The 21507-nt window shown below is 33.0% G+C and overlaps 7 protein-coding genes across 7 annotated transcripts; 2 read left to right on the top strand and 5 right to left on the bottom strand.

The window, feature by feature from the left end:
* LOC146940993 (putative E3 ubiquitin-protein ligase XERICO) lies at positions 1 to 770 on the top strand. Its single transcript, XM_085754786.1, has one exon. The coding sequence runs from the start codon at positions 152 to 154 to the stop codon at positions 596 to 598; it is 447 nt and encodes a 148-aa protein (XP_085610912.1). The 5' UTR covers positions 1 to 151; the 3' UTR covers positions 599 to 770.
* A 1694-nt stretch (positions 771 to 2464) lies between these two features.
* LOC146940994 (uncharacterized) lies at positions 2465 to 3003 on the bottom strand. Its single transcript, XM_085754787.1, has one exon. The coding sequence runs from the start codon at positions 2949 to 2951 to the stop codon at positions 2628 to 2630; it is 324 nt and encodes a 107-aa protein (XP_085610913.1). The 5' UTR covers positions 2952 to 3003; the 3' UTR covers positions 2465 to 2627.
* Positions 3004 to 4688: 1685 nt separating this feature from the next.
* LOC146940995 (uncharacterized) lies at positions 4689 to 5684 on the bottom strand. The gene has a single exon (XM_085754784.1). It carries the CDS (start codon positions 5526 to 5528, stop codon positions 4869 to 4871), a length of 660 nt encoding a protein of 219 aa, XP_085610910.1. The 5' UTR covers positions 5529 to 5684; the 3' UTR covers positions 4689 to 4868.
* Positions 5685 to 7292: 1608 nt separating this feature from the next.
* On the top strand, positions 7293 to 11624 carry LOC146940996 (WPP domain-interacting tail-anchored protein 1-like). Its single transcript, XM_085754788.1, has 3 exons — positions 7293 to 7826; positions 8376 to 9583; positions 10099 to 11624. The coding sequence occupies exons 1-3, from the start codon at positions 7319 to 7321 to the stop codon at positions 10165 to 10167; spliced, it is 1785 nt and encodes a 594-aa protein (XP_085610914.1). The 5' UTR covers positions 7293 to 7318; the 3' UTR covers positions 10168 to 11624.
* LOC146940997 (putative clathrin assembly protein At4g40080) lies at positions 10564 to 11777 on the bottom strand. The gene has a single exon (XM_085754789.1). The coding sequence runs from the start codon at positions 11598 to 11600 to the stop codon at positions 10614 to 10616; it is 987 nt and encodes a 328-aa protein (XP_085610915.1). The 5' UTR covers positions 11601 to 11777; the 3' UTR covers positions 10564 to 10613.
* A 4572-nt stretch (positions 11778 to 16349) lies between these two features.
* LOC146940998 (RING-H2 finger protein ATL39-like) lies at positions 16350 to 16850 on the bottom strand. The gene has a single exon (XM_085749921.1). The coding sequence runs from the start codon at positions 16848 to 16850 to the stop codon at positions 16350 to 16352; it is 501 nt and encodes a 166-aa protein (XP_085606047.1).
* A 2719-nt stretch (positions 16851 to 19569) lies between these two features.
* LOC146940999 (E3 ubiquitin-protein ligase ATL6-like) lies at positions 19570 to 20631 on the bottom strand. Its single transcript, XM_085757997.1, has one exon. The coding sequence runs from the start codon at positions 20629 to 20631 to the stop codon at positions 19780 to 19782; it is 852 nt and encodes a 283-aa protein (XP_085614123.1). The 3' UTR covers positions 19570 to 19779.
* Between the last annotated feature and the right edge of the window lie 876 nt (positions 20632 to 21507).

Raw genomic sequence — 21507 nt, forward strand, 5'->3', positions numbered from 1 at the left:
TAAAATTAAATGTTGATGTTGATGTAATATATGATATGTTTGGCTATTAATGTTTTTGTTGCATTGCATTTTCTCTTTATATAATACCATCTTCTTCTTTGTTCTAAACTCCTCTATTTCAATTAACAAGAAAACAAATTAATTGAGAATTATGGGCCTCTCAAACTTTCCCTATGCAGCAGAAGGGGTTGTACCTGTGATTGTGATGAACACTGTTCTATCTATGGTTCTATTAAAGAACATGTTTAGATCTTTGCTTCAAGTAGTTGGTTGCACATCAACAACTAATATTATGGAAGAAGAAGAAGAACAAGTGTACTCCCAAGAGATTAGTAATTCAAGGGAAAGGAGGGTGTCAATAACACAATACAAGTCTTTGTGTTACAACAGGTCCAACATAGCTAGAAGTAGTAGTTGTAGCAATGGATCATGTGGATGGACAAGTCCTATGGTAGAGTGTTGTGTTTGTTTGTCTGGTTTTGAAGCAAATCAAGAGGTGAGTGAGTTGCCTTGCAAGCATTTTTTCCACAGAGGTTGCTTAGATAAATGGTTTGATAACAAACACAGTTCATGTCCTTTATGTCGTTCTATGGACTAGTGTCTTGTTGTTAGTTTGAGGCTAATTAGAGTTAATTGTTATTAATTTGTTGTAGTGTTAAGGAAATTATAAATGCCTGCTTTTTTATTTGTTAGTTCTGTGACTACTCTCTAATTCTGTATGTTTACTCTTTAACTAAGCGATATTGGAGATAATGCTGCCTTTTGCTTGATTTGTATGTGCAATCGTGAATATGGTAGTTCGAATTAATCCCTCATTGCAAAGTCAGCTACTCAGCTTACATTCTATCAAATGCGGAGTTAGTAAATAATTTGGTCATTAAAAATGGGACAAAACTTTGAACTAAGCTTGCCAAGAAATTATACAATGTTTTTCATATAGTTCTTGACTATAAAAAAAATTATTATTTTTTATATATAAAAGACATTTCTAAAATTACGGATTTAAGGAAATCATGGTGAATTTAGTTAAGAATCCTACGAAAAGAACCTAAAATTGTACCTAAGTTTTTTACCTTAAGCTATGAAATATAAATTTTGCTTTATTTCACCCAAGCTGTTAGTAACTCCCAAACTTTTGATCCACTTCCCCGATCCATTTAATCAAATTGAGTTTTACTAAAATAAGCTCAAAATTGATTGAAACTCTTTAGGGAAGTAGTTTCTTTTTCCACTACTATACTCTTAAAAAAAAAAACTATCTACTTTACTTTTTAGACGAAATTACTCATTTTTGGAAGTATACTTCAAGTGACTATTGCTAAGATAAGCTTAGTTCATGGTTTTTAATATCGACAGAACTCTTATACGAACAAGAGCATTTTAAATCAAGACTTGGTAAAACGCTCTTACCATGCACCTTATCTTTACTATTCCTAATGAATGTTTTGAGATAATATAATTTTTTGAGTGAATTTAAATTTTTTAGGTTCAATTTCAATGTTTGGATGATTAATTTGAAGAATTTCCAAATCGATGAAAATTTATGAAGTATTCTCTCCAAGTAAACTTTGAGAAATTTCAAACGTCTCCCTTTTATTTTTTTTTTCAAATTTTGTAAGTTGATCCCTATATTTTCAAATGGATCCTTAGAAATTTTCAAATATTACAAATTGGTCACTCACAAATTTTGAACTTTGCAAACTAGGTCTTATATTTTTCAATTTACAAATTTTACCCAAAAACTTTGAAACTTATAAAAGTAATCCAAAATGTACTCTGTACAAACAAAAACATTTAAAAATAAAGACGGTAATTAAATCATTTGAATTATATAAATTTTCAAATTCTCTAAAATTTTCAATTACGTAATCCAGTTCTCTAAGAAGAGTGCATTTTGGCTGTACTATCTCATTCTTCTTAGAAGCGCTGTATGAAATTGAAGTTATTACTTGGTGCTTTCCAGTTTCCTCAGGAGGTGTACTTTCTCTTAGAACAGCACCAGTCACAAATGAATAAAGGAAACGAAAGTGGAAGACAATGGACACTAACACTATCGATTTTTGTTCACAGTTTGGTCAATGGTGTCTATCTCTACGCTTATAAGACAATTATAGTTCCGTCTTATTTGTTTGATGAATACGGGTTTAGAGTGTTACAACATACACATATATATATATACAGTATGTGTGTGTGTGTTATGTTTCAGATTACAATACTTCCCCCAAACTGTACAGTCGAGAGCTATAGCCCCTGCACCCCAATCGCCCCAACAACAATTAAGTCTAGCACACATTTGGCCAACACAAGGGAAGAGGTGGAGGGAGCTTAGCTCTGCTAGCTCCTCTCCTTCTTCGCCCCTTGCCCGAGCAGGTCGGTTCAAACTATCAATAGCGGGGAAAACCTATTGCAACAATCAATTATAAACTCAAAGAAAGGAAGAATCAAATACCATGAAAACTAAAAATGATTCAAAACACGAGAGTGAGATATTGATGCATTATTTAGGTGTAATATAGTACATTCTCTGAGAGGGGTTGAAATTACTGTATATTTTGCATCTGTATAAATAATAACCTCCACTGGAAGGCCCTTATAGCTAGCAGCTAGCTACAAACAGAGGATCTCAGTCAGGCAAGACCCAAAGACTTGAGTCTAGAGAATTCAATCCTCCTATGCTCCATCTTAATAAACGCATCAGCTTTTGTATCAACACTCTGAAATGAATTTACACGTTCAGTAGTGGTAATATCAGTCTCTGCCACAGCTGGCTCTTCTTCTTCTACTGGTGTTATAGGCTCCTCTAGCACAGTTTTGAATGCTACATGGCCCTTCTTATGATTTCGTGGACGATCATAGCGTTTCCGAAGCATAGGCTCAGTTACTTCATGGACTTGGTAATTGTAGGAGTTTGAAGGGCACCATCCACGATATTTGAGGTTTTGGTTTTCCATTTCCTATATGGAATTGATAGTTTAGTAAATGGTTGAGGTTGTGTTACTACTTCATCAGTTCATCTTATATTTATTCATTTTTAATATTCTCACTTGATTGATCACTATCATTATGTTATGCTTTTTTCTTTGGTGGATTGAGTATATTCTGTAATGATATAAAGTGATTGGATCGGATCTAATACCTCTCCTTTTTACCATAAAGTTTAAACAAATTGAAATAAAGATGAATATTTGAGGCATATTATGGTATATATCTGAAGAATGAAACAGGAAAATTCTTAGGGATGGGCATGAAAAGAATCCATCACTACCACCATTGAATTTGATTCGTTTAGCATTTTTGGTGATGGTCTAAGGAAATGATTAATTCTGTTTTTGCAGGGAATACAAAACTTGTGCTATTTTGTGGTCTTTTAAGTCCTTTAGCGTTTGGAATCAAATAGTTTGAAAAACGACTCATACAAACTTATTGGACACAAGAATGGTATATAGAAAAGGAAATTAATTGGAAACATTTGAAACCACAAAATTATTTTAGACTTCTAATCTAATTACCCGAATTTTTCCTTGTATGATTCGTACTTAAAAATTTCATCATGGAAAAATTAATGTTTGGGATCTTTATTAACAGAAGTAATTCTCAAGGTTAAAGATGAATGTTAATGAAGGATTGCAAGTGAAAAAAAAAACCAAAATACTGAATAATATTCAATAGTCAATTCATTCAAAGTTCACTGGGATTAATCGTCAACCTTGAGAACTACTTCTATTAATATTATGATATTCATGGTCCATCTACCGGTGCCTAAAACTTTGACATGCATGGAAAAATTCAGCCCCAAAAGAAGAGTGGCAATTGGCTTTATTTGTTCATTTGCCATACTATGCTATGTAGTTTTTGGACAAAGAAAAAGCTTGCTGGAACAGAAAAAAAGGACTAAAGTGAAGGGAATTTCAGAAGGACAAAAAATTGTGAAGGATAAAGATACAGGTACTTTGTGTAAATGAGGGCTCTTATGACTTGGTATATATGAGAAGTGAGTGGATGAAAGAAAGGTTTGCTAGTCAAAAAGGGGTATGCAGGGTTAGGGCCGGTCCAATAATCTTCAAAAAGAAGTGAGACCTAAAGCAAGTTTTGTTACATGAGGTCTTTTTTGTCTCCATATGACGCCATTTTATTTATAAAATCTAATGAAAAATAATTTTTTACCGGTAGGCCTAAAGCGATGGTTTACTTTCTCTCGGGCCGGCCATGTGCAGGGTTGTAAAGATTATGTTTCATGCATGCTTCACAAATCAAGGGAAGAGGAAAAACTATGAACGAACCAAACATTAATAGTACGGGCGTGAGAGGAAATATTAGGAAAAAACATCCTGAAGTTCCACATTGACAAGAAATAACACTTACATAAGTGATGGCACTAGCATTATTACACTAACTCTGCAAGGATGAATTACACTCTATAACAGCAGACTTATAATTGCATCACTAGCATTATTACACCAAAATGATGCAAATAAAGGCAGAAAAAATACATATTATTTGTACAACTATAACTCAGAAGGAAGGTTTCATTAGTTTCTTTTTTTTTTTTGAGGGAAAGGTTTCATTAGTTTCATTCGCCGTGTAACATCTTCAACTAAATTTTGTAATATATGTAGATATTTAGGCAAAGAATCTGATTTGTGGAAGCAAATTTTTTATTAATCACACACATCTATAATCATAGCATATATATAAAGTTCATGTATTTCATAGCTTCATAATGAGTTACAGATAACATTAATCATATATATGAAGCGCCATTTATAATCAGGGCAACTTATTACAATATTAAACAGCAAACAAAGCACACAATTTATTGATACTTGATCCAGAGGAAGTAATAGTAACCAAGCAAGCATGAATGCATATTAGACCCCCTTGAGTGTCCAATTGACTTTGTGGCTTCCATGGCCATGAGGCTTAATCCTGTTATTATTATTGTATCCATATGGATTAGCATAGTGAACATCTCCTCCATATGTTCCATGGCGCTCATATCTCATCTCATCCATCTTACTCGCGCCAGAACCGATACGCTCCTCCTTGTAAGCTTCAAACTCATACTCCTCATGGTCTGAGACATAGTCATTGTTGTGGCCACCACCATGATGATTGAATGGCCTAACACCACTACCATGATGAGGTGAGTGAGTGTTGGTAGCACCAAAAGGGAATTTTTGGCCATTTCCAAGGCCATGATTATTACCATAGCCATGTCCATGTCCATGGCCATGACCATGGCCATTAGACATGCTATCCTGATGAAACATGTTGTGGTTTCCTCCTAAATTGGAGCCATGGCCATGATGTTTTGAAAACGAGTGATCAGATTCTTTGCCAAAACCACCTGGCTTCATGTGCATGGCAGGGAGTGGAAATTGGTTCTTATCGTAGTAGTTGCTGTGGTCAGTGCTATAAGAATCTTGATGGAAACCATGGCTCTGCTGTTGTTGAGCCTTAGCTTCCATCCACAAGCTATCTTCACCATAGCATTGCTGTTGTGGATATCCAAGGAACTTCCCTTGCATCTTGTTTTAGGAAGGGAAAGTAATTCACTACTTTTGCTTCTATTTCAATGATGAGTTGGTTGTGTTGCGGGATATCCCTTATATAGGCAATTAGTGATAACATCATCATATTTTATGTATTTGAATGGATGGATAACATTTAACAATGCATCTTTTCACATAAATTTATTTATTTAAAGGATATTTATATTTATATATGCATCTCTTTATAATAAGAATCTTATTTGGCCAATTACACTGGAATTTTGATTGCAGGGTGTTACATGATGATGGGTGATGTAGGTAGATTCTATTAGACATAAATGTTAGTTGTACTAGTTGGATCCAAAAGTGCATTAAATTGTAGGTTATTTCTTATTACAAATATTTTCCACCCTATAAGTCTTCAATATCGTTTGAATAGAGGTAAAAAACTCCCACATTCTAAGAAAAAAAGTAGTAGTACGATTTTATATCATGATTGATGATGATATATTGATATACAAATCCTATGGTATTCCCAACAATTTGAAACCCACCATGATGGCTTATGTGAAAGAACCAACTAAACAAAACAAATCTTATTCTTAATTTGTGTAATTAGGATAGAAACGCATCTCATTCATTATTATGATGTGTCAAACCATGGATAGATTCCCATGGAACCATATTCTACACTCCATATAAAGAATCTGGTTCTAGCAATTATGTTAGTAGTGCCCAAATATGTACGATATATAATTAAAGAGACAAATTTTCACCCTGCCATCAAATCAAAGCATTAATAAATTCTGAACCAAAAAAAAAAAAGCATTAATAAATTTTGCTGAATAAAAGGGTCCGTGAGCATAGCTCAGCTGGTAGGACAATGCATTATTATATGCAGGGGTCGGGGTTCGAACCCCGGACACCCCACTTATTCATCTTATAAGGTGAATTCTAGCCACTAGACTACCTGACAAAAAACCACTAGACTACCTGACAAAAAAAAAGAGAAAACTTAAGGAAACGGACTACTAGTTGCAAATTGTTTAAGACTTCCAAACCGACACAAACCAAGGTTGAATTAAGACTTCCAAACCGACACAAACCAAGGTTGAACTGTAATTTTTAATTTCTTCTTACTATTGTACAATAGTAGCCACTAAAGTCTAAATAATGATGATATTAGAACAAGGAATTGTTTCATATCGTCTACAATGAAATGGTACTTTATATGAAAAAGGAATATTAGTGCTAAAAAATTAAGTTATATTTGTTTCATTGAATCAACACGGATCAAATCATTATCTCAGCCTAAGAATGTCTTAAATGAATTTACCCTACTATGATACAATATTAATACAATTTTTTTTTTTTTTTTGACGTTAATACAATTTTAGGTGTAATTGGAAATTTTAGTTGTGGTTTTTTTTGTTACAAAAATTTTAGTTGTGTAATTAGATAAAAATAAAGGGGTGAATTTTTTACTTACTTGACAAAAAAAAATTAATTGAAAATTATTCTTAAAAGAAATTTTGTCAGGACCAGTTAACTTGCAGCACCAGATTAGGGATTGGATCAACATCACGATTTAATTTCCTGTTCTTCCCTAAAAGCAAATTTGTCATTTTTTTTTTTTTTGTGAAATTTTGATTTTGCTGTCACATTCAATTTTACAAAACTCATCAAGCTTTGCTTCAATTTTGTAATTATTCGTTTTATTTCTTCAATCCTTTTCATCACATTGTAAAAATAAATTTAAAAAAAAATTGTGACTTTTCTATCAATTGAATTCCTTCATAGGTTTCTGGAACAATTGGGGTATTAGAATGAACACTGAAATTGCTGATCTTGAAACCCTTGTTTCATTATCTAATGATATTGATAATGTAACGGGAGATCTAGGTGTTGTTAGTAACACAATGCTTACAAGGTTGGATTTGAGTTTAGCATGTTTCTCTGAGAAAGTTTCAAACTTGAGAAATTTTGTGATGCATTTGGCAACAATGGAGAGTGAATTTGAGACATCAGAGAAGGATCACATGACGGGGATTGGTTCAGTTGAAAAGGTTCTTGAATTTGATCTGTTATGCGGGGCTTTGGATTCATTGGTTAGAGAATTGGATGAATTTTTGGACAGTTTACATTATGGGATTGTTGAAGCTAGAGAGAGGGTGTGTTCTTGCACTCACCTGGTAGAGGGTTTCATTACCTTGCAAGACAAGCTACTTGATTATGAAGAATGTTTGAGGCAGTCTGTAGAGATGTTTATTGAAATTAAAATACATTCAGCTAGTTTTCAGAGGACTTTGTGTTCTTTAAAAAAGATCGAAATTGGTACGCAGTGGATCTCATTTTCAATTTCACGAAATTGTTAAAAATGGTATTCTTCTATGAAGCATATAGACATAGACACGTAAACAAACACATGACATGACACTGACACGTTAACATCGGTAATTATTGAGAAAATGGAATGATAGAATATAACCACTTCTGTCTATGTCGTGTCACCGTGTCTGATACAGGCACATGTTATGTTAAACACCTGACATAACTTCGATTTGAAGTGTCGATGCGTACATATGTATTCCTTTTGTCTGTAATATGTTTTGCCTAAATCAATTACCTTGTGAAATTGTTTTGCAAAAAGTGGTTACTTTCTTGTGGAGTTCTTCTATTAGAACTTTTTTGTCAAGTATATTGCTTTTATTACAATATTAGTAATATAAGAAGGGAAAAGAACTATGAAGAATATTGAAGTGACTGGCTCATAATTGTTGTTTCTTGATTGAAATGTGACAAATAAGAATATATTTAAGTAAATAATTTCTGCATTTTCTTATAAAAGTTTATGTTTTTTCGGGACATGTTTGATGAAAACAGGTAATGGTGAAATCTTCAAAGAGGGTAGTAAACCTGTGAAAGTTAATGCAGAGATGAAGCTGCAAACAATTGAGCAACAAAGAAGTATTTTGACAATGCTAGAGAAATCTTTGGCAAAAGAAAGGGATCTTGAGAAGAATTTATATGATTCTAGAGAAATTCAGGAAAAGCTGAAACAAAGTATGTCTTCCTTAGAGCACGAGCTAGTTCAAGCGGAGGAAGAAACTATTGATGTTTGGGAAAGATTGTTTGAGGCTGACAATGCACATGAGATTCTGATGGGAATTTCAAAAAATCTGTTGAGTAGACTCCAGATTTCTCATTTCAATTTGAATGGTTTAAGTCGGCGTGAATCCGAGCTTCAAGCTAAGCTTGAAACTTTTGTAGAACAGTTAAATACCAGGGATATTATTTTGAACAAGATTGAAAGCAGCACCGATGAATTAAATGTCTCTCTTATAGGTCAGACAATTGGTGCAGAAGCTAATTCAAAAGACGCTGAAGATACACAGATTCCTTCGGATCCTGAGGTCTTCGCTCTAAGAGATAAGGTTTCTTTACTTGAGAAGCAGCTAAAAGATTCTGAAATTCAACTACGGAATGTGAAGTCCTCTTCGAATGAATATCAGAATATGTATGATGCTTCATGTGCTGAAGGAAGTAAAACGAAAACTCATATTGCTGAACTAAAAGAAACTGTACTTGATGCCGAGAGTAGGGCTGATATTGCAGAAGCTAAATGTAAGTTATTGACAGAGACTAATTCAAAACTCAATGAAGAGTTGAATCTTTTGAAAGGTGATGGAGGCATTATGAAAGTGCATTTGCTTGAGAGGCAGATAAAAGAAATTTATCTACAATTGCAGAATTCAGAAGCATCTGTTGAGGCTAGCAAGGAGAAACAAAGCAAGCTATATTCCACAATAAGAGATATGGAAAATGTGATAAATGATCATAAGTCAAAGGTTTCTAAAGCTCAAAGTCGGGCTGAAAGTGCAGAGGAAAATTGTATCATATTGTCTGAATCCAATGACGAATTGAATGAGGAATTAAAGTTCTTGAGGATTGGATTCAAAAATATGGAGGAATCCTTGCGCCAAGAGAAGGAAGCAAAAATGATGACTGCTAAGGACATAGGAATGCGGGCAAAACTTTTTAAAGAGTTGGTAAAACAACTGGTTATTGAGAGAGAGCGTCTTAAAGATCAGGTGTGTGCCAAGATAGAGAATACATTTCATGTTAACTATATAATATTACAAATATTTCATGGTCTGTCTTAACCAATGCATGTTTATAAACTTCTAGGAGCATGTCTGGATTAGCTTCGTGTTCTTCGGAATCACAGTCTGCCATTGTGATTTTGGCAAAAATTACACTTTAAAACTTCAACAAAATCACCGTGTCACCGTGATTTCGTCAAACTCACCGTAATTCCAAATATGCACTGGACTATATAAATTCATTCTCACCCCTCCTTATATTTTACTGCCATTTTTTGCTCCCTTTTATTTCATAGAATTTCATCTGCATCTCACTTAAATAAGCAAGTTGAGGCCTTAGTATGGGATGGGGTAGCTTCATCAATGATATATTGTATATGGCTATCTTACCCCACTCTTTTTTTAATTGTTTACTGCTTTCATATGCCTGTGTTCATGTGAATAAGTCAAGAATTTAGTTTGTTCTAGTGTTTTGCTTGCTGAAACTGTTGTTTTATCTGTAGTTGTCTTCCCTAGCAAGTGAGAACAAAATTTTGGCAGTGAAGCTAAAACAAATATACAAGGAGGCTTAAGAAGACAGTGAGACTTCTGTCAGGCCTTTGAGGTTGGTACTTTGGATTTTGTTGACTTACTTTTTTATTTGCACTTGACACTTGTATTTGTGAATGAATGATGGACAAGAATCTCTTAAACTGTTTCAATTGTATTGTAAATTTTCCGAGTTCAGCCATGAGAACCGAACACGATCCAGAGTTCCAACATTGCACTCTTTTATTAGATAACAATGTAAAACCTAGCTTATTACAGTTAAAGTCAAGAAACAAAATGCACACGACTCATGCAATGGGCAGTAAAAACGATCTATTCCTATTTCTTTCAAGTTTCAACCTATACAATCCATTACTTCGATTTCTAACATCACGATGCTATATACTTGCAGTGCAAGTTAAGATATCAACATAAGAGAATCAAGCAAAAAAACAAAATGTATTATATTTATACTACTGTTTTTTCACATTTACAAGAACCTTGAAGAAGGAAACCTAATGGAATCAACAGACCTAAGAACTCTGTCATCAAACCGATCAGACTCGGTTCTTCTGTCTTTTGTCACCGTACTGCTAAGCCTCCCTTCTTCCCTATACACCTTCATCCTCCCAACCTTTTCCTTCAATTCTCTCACCAAATCCCAGAATTTCTTCTCCTCAACCACCTCCATCATCATCATCATTCTCTCTCTGCATATTTCCAATCTCTTCAAAACACAAACCAATTCCACCACTTCTCCAAAACCAAGACAACCAAGTTTCTCCCTCTCCCCAAATTCTTTAACTCTAACCAAAACTTCATTCATCACCATAACCCCATCATCTTCCACCAAATCCATTATCTCAACAATCACCTTGTTCTGTTCACTCATTGGAGTATTAGGTCTTTTCCCAATTCCTTCCATCAAGGCCAACAAAGAATCAGTTTCTCTTAACAGATCACTATTGGTAAGATAAGAAACTCCTTTCTCTGACGTCGTTTCACCAAGGAAGAAACCAAGAGTTCTAGAAGCACACAGAAGGTTTTCAATGTATTCCGCGTACCATCGAACCCAAGAAGAGAGTTCCCAAGATATTGAACTTGTTTTGTCTCTGAAGTTTGAGAGGTTGAGGTAGTTTCTACCACCAGTGTAAGGGTAAACGGAGAGCTGATCACGGAGGATGAAGGTACCGTGTTTGATGATGTGGTGAACGGCGATTAAACATTTAAGGGCTACTGCTGAGTTGTGAGTGGTTTGGAGACGGTCCATGAGAAGCTCCACCGCAGAGGATGCGGTGGCACGTGAACCGTCTCCAGAGGAAAGAAGAGTCAAGAGGTGTTTGTGTTTTGGAGGGTTGAAAGAGTCATGTGTTGTGGCACGTAGGAGGAAGAGAGTTTTGCGTTTTGATAAAATTGCAGCTTTGCTTTGTGATGCTTTATCCTTCATTAATCCTATCACCTCTTTCAGTTTCTTCATTGAACCACTCTTTCTAGCTTCAAATGAAAATGAGTATTGTTACTTGATGATAAAGTATTACTGTTTTGGTGGAGAAAATGATAATGTTGAATAGAATATTCTTTTAATGTTAACTTGTTAATGTGCCCCGGTTCATAGTTTATGTGTTAATTAATCAAAAGTTAGTGAGACTAGGCTGGGTCAACCCTTCAAAAAATTTGAACAACTTGATTTATAAAGTGGATGATCACCTAATATCATTGACTAACGCTAATCTCTAATATCCAATTAATGGACAACATAATCACTGACGATTATCCAACGCAAGCAAATGAGAATTGACTTTTTTATTTTATTTTATGCGGTGTTTAGTATAATTCTTATATATTGGGATAAATTACACTCATTTTCATTTGCGTAAGTTTGAATTATATGTTTTAAAATAACACTCATTTCATTAGCATAAATTTGAATTATCTATTTTAAGTTGAAATCCATAAGTTGTTTTTCTTGCATTCAACACGTAGCATTACACTAATATTTTTTTAAAAGTAGGATTACACTCATGACATGTGCAAATAATTTAAACTTGCAAGATGTTCTACGCTACCAATTGAGTCAAACACCAAATTATAGGGATTAAAAATAGAAAGAAATATGTATATTTTATGAACTCGGTCTAGACAGACCCAATCCATCATTAATCTAACCCAAAATATATATATGACCAACTTGAAGGGGTAAATTTTTCCGGCATGCCAGTAATTGACAAAGGCGGGGATAAGCATAAAGATCAAGAGGACCGTTTAGGACAGTTACGACCCCAACCATAAAAGTCACTCTCATTGGAGGCTCTGTATAAATTAAGGTCACGTTTGTTAAGACTTGCTATGACTAAAAAAATATAGTCAAAGGCATTAATTAATGAGATAATGAAAGAGTACCTAATTTGGCTGCCTCCCCTCTAAGTTGTGATTATAAGCAAACATTCTAGCAGCATAAATACATTTTTAAATACTCAAAATCTTTAATTTATGTTATACTGTAATTTATGTTATAACATTTTTAAATAATCAAATTTGTCCTCAAATTATTGCAGCTGAACTGTATGAGTTTTTTTTTTTTTTTTTTTTGAGGTAAGCTGAACTGTATGAGTTGAAACATTGAAGTGGTAATAAAAAGGAGGTTTAATGTTAGACGTGGCATCATAAAGGGTCATTAATCTTCATAAGATGAGAGTTTTTTTTTTTTTTTTTTTACCATGATAGTGTATCTTCATGAAAAGCATAAAACATAAAAATGTTGAACGATTGGAAGACATACTATAATTATAAGGGTTTTTCTAACCTGTGCGCTTAAGGGGTAATAAATGTCTAATTTTTTGGGTTTTTCTAAAGTCTTATTTATGAGTCATTTAATTAATCATTTCTCAAAAACTATTTTTTTTTCTTTCTCCTATTTTTTCCGTGAAAGGCTCTCTCATTTTACAATTGCCAACGAACCAGATCACAGTACCCTTGCCATACATATAGCTCGTTGATTGAAATTTCAATTTTATTTAATGATTTATGAAGGTTCCCTTCAATCAACATATTACCCTACAATCAAATTCTAAATGAAATAAAATATTGTAAATTAGAGAGGAAAGAATCATAATCTTTAACAATGAATTTTGTTTAATGGGCAAAAGAAAAACTGATGAAGGTTAAGGGGAAAGGGGCGAAACATAATTCATGGAGAATTCAATTGAAAATGACAAAGATTAAAACTGAAGGTCTGATACTTTCCAACGAGCTCCATTGACACTTGTTAATATGAGAGCGAGAAAAAATAGTTTTTAAGAAATGGTTAATTAAATTTATTCAAAAAAAAAAAAAGAAATGGTTAATTAAATGACTCATTAATACTATGACTTTAGAAAAACCCAAAAAATTAGATATTTATTACCCCTTAAGCTGTGCAAGATTGCACATGTTAGGAAAACCCTAATTATAAATCTCAATTATTATAAGATTGCACAGGTCTAATAAATGCAATACTTTTTTGGTTTTTCTAAATCCTCTTAATGAGCCTTTTTCTTGAAAATTGATTTTTTTTTTTTCATCTCTCTTCTATTAACTGCTATAATTTCGGTGCACTAAGAATTACAGAGAAAGTCAAAATTCAAATTCTACAAACACACTGAACATTTTATTCTTCTGGCACGCCACTTTCTCCTTCAATCTTTGAAAAAGTCTATTAAGTGAAAAAGTCTGTTAAGATATGGCAAATCGAAAGGAACCAAACCATTTGTACTTTCACTTTTTTTTTTTTTGCTTTAACGTTTTTTTATTTTCTTCATTTGTTCTTATTTGTTTTGTCAATTACTTTCACATTTTTTTTGGTTCTTTCAAAACCATTTGAAAATAAGGTAACAGACCAAAAGAAAATCTTACTTCTTCTAATTTCAAATTAATATATTTGTTCTCATTTGTTCTCATTAAGTCTGCAGGTGAGCAGTTAGCCAAGGAGTGGGAGGCTATAGTTGTTTTTTGTTCACATCACGATATAAAAGAATGGTTTCATGTTGTTACAGTTGTCTTTCACAATAAAAATAAGTCACAAAATGGTTGTAACGTAGAAAGTACTAGTAGGTAAGTATGAGGGCATCTCCAATGCAGGTTGCTTATTGCTTAGCTGGAGGTGAAGGTTCCGTCCCTTAAGTTTTGTAGCATTGGAGGAAAGCCAGCTAGAGTTCTCATTGCTTAATTTTTTGTGTCAGTTGCTTATTTAAGCAATCCAAAAAGTGTGTTGCTTACCATTAAAAAACAATAAATCATGTTCAAATCTCAGTAGAATTTAATAGATTGGGAGGGGAAAAAACAGATTAACCTGGAAAATATAAAAAAACAAAAATCAAGACAACAAAACGAAAAACTGAAACATGGAGGAAGAGGACTATAGATCCAAAAAAACTGAGGTCATGTGTAGCTGCTTTATCTTCAATGTTTGAGAAATTGATTGAAGGGCAAAGAAAGTGAGGTCTGTGTGTGGGTTTTTACATTTAAGTGGTAAAATAAATTGATATTGGGATCAACTATATTGATTTGGATTGAGAGTGGGTGGGGATTGTTTAAGAGAACGAAAAGGAAAACATGGATGGGTTTGAAAACCAGTGTTCCATGGTGGTGGGGAAAGAAAAATGAAGAGAATGAGAGTTCTTGAGAGAAAGAAAAGAAAGGTTGGGTGGGTAGAAAGTGGTCCAAGGGAAAAAAAAATCAAGCCATGTTTGGGTGAATGAAACTTAAGTGAGAATAAAAAAATATAATTGGTGGGGTCAATTATATGTTGCTTATTTTATTTAGCATCGGAGCAAAATTGGTTAAAATTGCTTAGGGATTGCTTGAGTGCAATGTGGCAATTTGGACCCACAAAAAGTAGCTTAAGGAACCAAAATTAGTTCTCCCATTGGAGATGCCCTGAGAGAGCGGAGAGCGTTTCAGAAAAATAGGAGAGAGAAAGAAAAAGCTAAAAGGTGAATAGGTGGATAAAAAATACGAGTAAGCCAATTATATTAATATACAAAAGGTGATCTATCATAACATGTGATAAGATTAATAGGAAAATTTAATTAAACAATGAAAAGTAGGATCTTGCTAACTTGTATTCTACATGATAAAGAACCTAAAAGTAGCAATTTTGCAATAGCAATTTTGCTTTGATAAAAAGAATAATTAAACATTTATAAAGTTTTTTTAAGAAACATTTAAACTTTCATAAAGTTGAATATACAACTTTTATGACAAATATTTCTCTATTAAATTTACTAAAATAGTCACAAGTTAGCATTTAACTAAAAAGTAATCTAAATAAAATTAGAAGGCAAATTCTATGGTACACCAAAAAATTTGAGTGTATATTGGTACACCAAATCAATAAATTAATAGTTAAATGTGTTATTTATTGAAGAGAAAAATTATTTTCTATCACCTATAATTATAATAATTAAATCTTATTAACCAAAAACATCGATGAAATAAAATTTAATTTTTCTGAATTTTTAGTACACATAATAGAGAATTTTGATTATTTTTTACAATAAAATGTAAAAAAAAAATTAGTATGATTTTTATAAACAATGAAATGACGTTTTTTCTTATGAAATGACATTTTCTAAAATATAAATATCAACAAAAAGCTCTTTATTCCATAAAAATAATAGTTAATTTAAAGATTTTTGAAGTAGGAGTACCGGTAAACCTTAATTTGCGGGTGTACCGTAAAAGCTCCCAAATTAGAATAGATAAATACTATTATAATTTGGTGTTGGATAAATGTATGAAAATTAGAGGTGTCAATATATCTTTACGCGAACGAAAATTACCCTTAACTTGTTATGTAAGAAAAGAAAAATAGAACACTCATAACTTGTAGACATATATAGTTCACCAACATTTGATATATCTCTATATGGCTAATAATAACCAAAGTCGATTATTGCTTATGAGAATTCACAAATAGGTTAATTAAGTAAGTTATAGTTCCTTCAACAAAAAAAAAAGTAAGTTATAGTAAAATGGAGCAACAAGACATCGTGCGAAACAAAAGCAAGCAAGTCACAACTTACAATAGAGAAAACTGACAATCATACCAGGCGAAGGTTTATAATTATAGCTCCCTATAAAATGGCATTCTGTGTGGCATCACCACGTTATCCCTACTTCTTTCTATAGCATACACTCTTGGAACGTCCATTCATGTGGCTGCCAAACCGTAAAGGTGTTGTTCTCTTCAATCTTCATGCTGTTGTTGTTGCTCTATTATAGTGATTGCAATGTCGGGAACACGATCACTTGTGAGTTTGGAGCGACAAATAGGACAATTCAGGTTACGTAAAAACCAACCATCAATACAATCTGTGTGAAAAACGTGCTGACATTTCGGAAGCAACCTTATTTTGTCCCAGTGTTGAAACTCGTTCAAGCAAATGGCGCATTCAAGTGTGGCTTTTCCGAATTTGAGTTCTTTCACGGTGGAGTAAACGAGGATAGGGCACTTGTCGGTGACTGGGCGGATGAAAGCGCGGCGCAATGGATTGGTGGCGACCGCGAAGGGTTCAAGGTCGTAGACGGAGCAAAAGAGGAGGTAGATTGAAACGAAAAATACAAAAACACAACCAACAGTTAACAATTTTGCTTCAGAAGGAGGATCCGATATTGTTTCTGGTCGTGCATCAGCGTTGTATGAATGGAATACTAGCGTCGTAAGGAAGACCAAGTGGGCCCATTCCATTTTTCAACAAGAATTCTCAAATCGATCAATCTTAAAAGAGAAATAAAAAAAAACACACACACACCAAAGGGAAGAATAAAACCTAGGGTTTAGATATTCATGCTGTAACGAGGTTGAAGATGTGGAGGGCCGGTGAAGTGGAGAGTGAACAAACCGTTTACAGCTTCTTTTTTTGTCACACGGGTCAACCTTACAAAGTAGCGAGACAAAAGCCCAAAAGATGATCTATAAGTTTTTCTATCATTTACAAATTCGCATGGTATAATTTTTTTTTTTTATAGGGACATATGCACCTTATATTAAATACATAATTTTGTAATAAATAATTGTTGTTTCAAATAAAAAATTATCATCCTCTTAAAAATAAAAAAATAAAATACCAATTTAAGTTATTTTAATATATGCAACATTGTATAAGATAGAAAAACTCAATCTACGATATGAATACGAGAAATAGTAGAAACATTCTCTTTATAACATTCTCTAACCATTTTATGTAACATTCATTTTCAAAGTGTTAGTGTTAAAAAGAGTGTTCAATTGTTCAATGCATTTATCTACGAATGATGCTATAAACACATTATCTAACACACATTCCACTACACTCTCTTTTATTGGTTGAAATTCATATGGATCATACCAAATTATGTGGATAATATAAATTTAATGAGATGCATATGAATTTTAACCAATTAAAGAGAATGGGTTGAGATGTGCCTATAATTAGAGAGTGTGATGCTAACAAACATATATTGGATACATACTATTGGAGTGACTTTTTTCTTTTCAATTTTACCCATTTATATAAACTATTTTACAATGTCTTCAAAATCGGACTAGTCATAACCTGACAAGTTCACGGGTATAACTAGGTTATTGGTTGAATCGCATGACTGAACCGGAATAAACCGTCAACCGTATAACCCGGTCGATATAAAAAATTGTTTATATATGTAAACTAGATTGAACTAGATGACTCATAAAAATTTAAAGAAACTATAACACCTATAAAATGTCAAAAATTATTAGACAAAATAACATAATTTCACAAACTATTTTTTTCTTATATAAAGTAAATTTAGGGTGAGGTGTGTGGACCTTGGTTTTTACATGGATGGGTATTCATCCTCATGGATGGAGTAGAGAAGTGGTGTCAATTTCCTTATTTTCAACAATGTATGCAAAGGAAAAATGAGGAAAAATGTATCGCATCTCATATGGTTAACAATGGCGTGTGTATTTTGATGGAGCATAATAATGTTCTCTTTAAAGACAAAGTTGCAAATGCTTTGGAGGTGGTCGATTACATAAAGCGTCTATCGTGATCTTGGTTCATATGTGGGGAGGGACGTAATAAAAATTGTGTTATCGGATCGGTGGTTGAACCGAATTGTATGTCTTCCAAACATGTAATTTCTTGACTTATTGTAATGACCATCGAGTACACCCTTGTACTCAATTTAACAAAATCTTGCTTATAAAAAAAGGGATTATGCTAACAAGAGTCCTTAGGACACTAGTTAAGAAGTCAAAAATAGAAATACGATATTGCACATATTGAAAAGAAGACAATGATAACTAGTCTAATAAGCATATGAATTGTGTTGACAACTAAATAATTTAGATACTCCCTATGGTTCTATTTATAAGAAACATTTGACTTTTTTGATTCATTGCATAAATGATGTATTTGGTCTATATTCTAGACTAGATACATCAATTAATCAATGAATCTAAAAAGTCATTTTTTTTTATAAATAGAACCGGATGGAGTATAAATTATATATTAGGTACACCCTCTAGTCACTATTATAAGTAAAAATCAACATTTTAGATTCATTAATTAAATGATGTATGTGGTCAGTAATAAAGACTATAGTCACTATTATACGCAAAAATCAACATTTTAGATTCATTCATTAAATGATGTATGTGGTCAGTAATAAAGACTATATACATCATTAATTGAATGAATCGAAAATGTAGATTTTTGTTTATAATACTCCCTCCGTTTCAAAATAAGTGTCGTTTTAGGTGTTTACACACATATTAAGAAATGCAAAGATTAAGAGAAAGAGAATGGTTATTTTACCAAATTATCCTTATTAACTATTGGTTAGTTTTAAAAGTAATACTTTGGAAGTAGTGTGCAGAGTATTAATTGGAGGGTACAATTGAAAAGAAAAAGTTATTATTGCATTGGAAACTGAAAGCGACACTCATTTTGAAACAATTTTTTTTTGCTAAAGCGACACTCATTTTGAAACGGAGGGAGTAGTGACCAAAGGGTGTACATTTTTAAAGTTTCAAGGTGTTGAATATATCATCATTCTCAAGATAAACTTTCTCTTTTAAGCTTCTTATGCATATTCTAATAATAAACAAATTCATTAAAGTCAACAGTCAAAGTGGTCAACAGTCAAAGTCATATCCCTAAAAAAAAAAGGTCAGAGTCGTACACTGAACCATCAGATATTTTTCTCCAGTTTTGACCGGTTTCTACCAATTCTTTGATATGACAAATCCGATAACTAGACGGAACCGGTTATCCCTTCGGTTCGACCGTTAACTTTAGAGTTTTTTTTTTCCTAAAAAAAAAAACTTAAGAGATTTTTTAACACTAAATATTGATAAATGACCCACATAATTATCGTCCTTCAAAAAATCACAAAATTAGAGTTTAGTATCATATATACATTCACCAGAAATAGTTCATAAATAATGCCACAATGAAAATTGCTCTTAACCTGTTCTGTAAAAACAAGCGCACTAGATAATTGAATGATGAGATTTTTTTAAGGATGAATCATGAGATAAAAATGACATTATTTAATGTTTGTTCATAAAAATTCACTAGATAAGTGAATTATGTTAAAAATATGGCAATAAGACATTGTACAGAACAGAGACATTGTTCCAACGTTATTATTCAGAAAACTCCAAAGTGAGTCATGGACAAAGACCACCGCTCCACGTTGTTGTTACTTCTATACCATACCCTCTTTAGACTCCATGCAGGTGGCAGATGCAAAACCACACCGTCATCATGATTATTCTCGGTTAACCTCAATGTGTACCTATCTACTTTCTCCTCATTTTCCGCTAAAGAATGTCCCGTTGAACGTGACCTCGGTAAAGGAAACTTGTCCAACATTCTCAATTCCCGTAAACGGAAAATGTCTTCATTAGCCATTACTACTTCTTCTTCCGAAACCCTAACGGTGTTGCTCTCTTCTTGTTGTTGCTCCGTTGATTCCGTCCCGGCATCGATAGGGATTACAATGTCGGGAACATCAGGGGTGAGTTTGGAGCGACAAACAGGACAATTCATATGAGATGGTAACCAAACATCAATACAATCTTGGTGAAAAACATGATAACATGTTGGTAACAACCTTATTTTATCATTGTGTTGAAACTCATTCAAGCAAACAGCACATTCAACTGTGACTTTACCTATTTTGTGGTCTTTCACGGTGGAGTAAACGAGGACGGGGCATTTGTCGATGATTTGACGGTTGAATTCACGGCGGAATAAGTCGACCGCAACGGTGATGGGATTAAGGCGATTGTGGCCGTTGGAAGAGCAATGACGGAGGATGAATGCAAATAAGGACATGAATATTAAGGCGGATAAAAAACCAATAAACATGATGATCATTGTTGCTTTAAGGTTGTCTTTTAATAAGGTTGTTGTTCCTAATGATGTTGGTGGTGATTGTGCATCAGTGTATGAATGGAATAGTAGCAGCACAAGGAAGAACAATTGGGATGATTTCATTTTTCAACAATGATCCTTAGATCAATCAATCTAGAATAGAATACTAGCAAGTAGCAAATAGCTAGTTGGAGTACTAGAAAGCATTAACACGAATACATGAAAAGATGTAAATTATGGTCGTAAATTGGGAAAACTATATATAGAGATAGAGTATTAATAAGACAATTTCTACTTTAAATAAGGATAAGGATAGAGAGAGTTTCTTAATGATAAAAAGATAAAGAAGAGATTTGACTGATTTTTATTTTTTGGTATAAGAATTGACTGATTTTATTGATCATTGTAATAGCGGAAAGTACAAGATCTTATAGAACGTACTTAATGAGCCATCAATATTTTAGAACTGATGATCGAGTCGCTATTTAATGACAACTTATTCACTCTATTTCTTAAGTTTAATGATAATTCTTTTGGACTGACCATTACTCTCCTGTGCCTCATCGCTGTTGCTTCATTGTTGCTAGTGATCACCTTGCTCGTAACAATGAAAATATCTCAACTTAGAGCTTTGTTGAACACCTAAAGGTGGAGTATATTTCTTTTCCAAATTACAAAGGATTAAAATATTTGAAGTATTTGAATATTGAACTAGATTATTTTTCCTAGAAGAAGAATGAGAGTTATTTTGAAAATAGGGAAGACATATTTTAGTTCTCACGAAAAATATGGAATTTATATTAGTTCTAGAAAAAAAATAGCTATTTTTAGTCTCTTACAAAAATAAATAACGAAAAATATGGAATTTATATTAGTTCTAGAAAAAAAATAGCTATTTTTAGTCTCTTACAAAAATATATAGAATCAATATAGTCTTTGAACCAATATATTTCAATGAAGGGTCTTGCTAACAAGTGCCCTAAGGGCATTGTTTAAGGA

The sequence above is a fragment of the Medicago sativa genome, chromosome 3 (genome assembly GCF_051527215.1).
Source record: "Medicago sativa cultivar Bolivia chromosome 3, Bolivia_mono, whole genome shotgun sequence".
Classification (NCBI taxonomy): domain Eukaryota; kingdom Viridiplantae; phylum Streptophyta; class Magnoliopsida; order Fabales; family Fabaceae; genus Medicago; species Medicago sativa.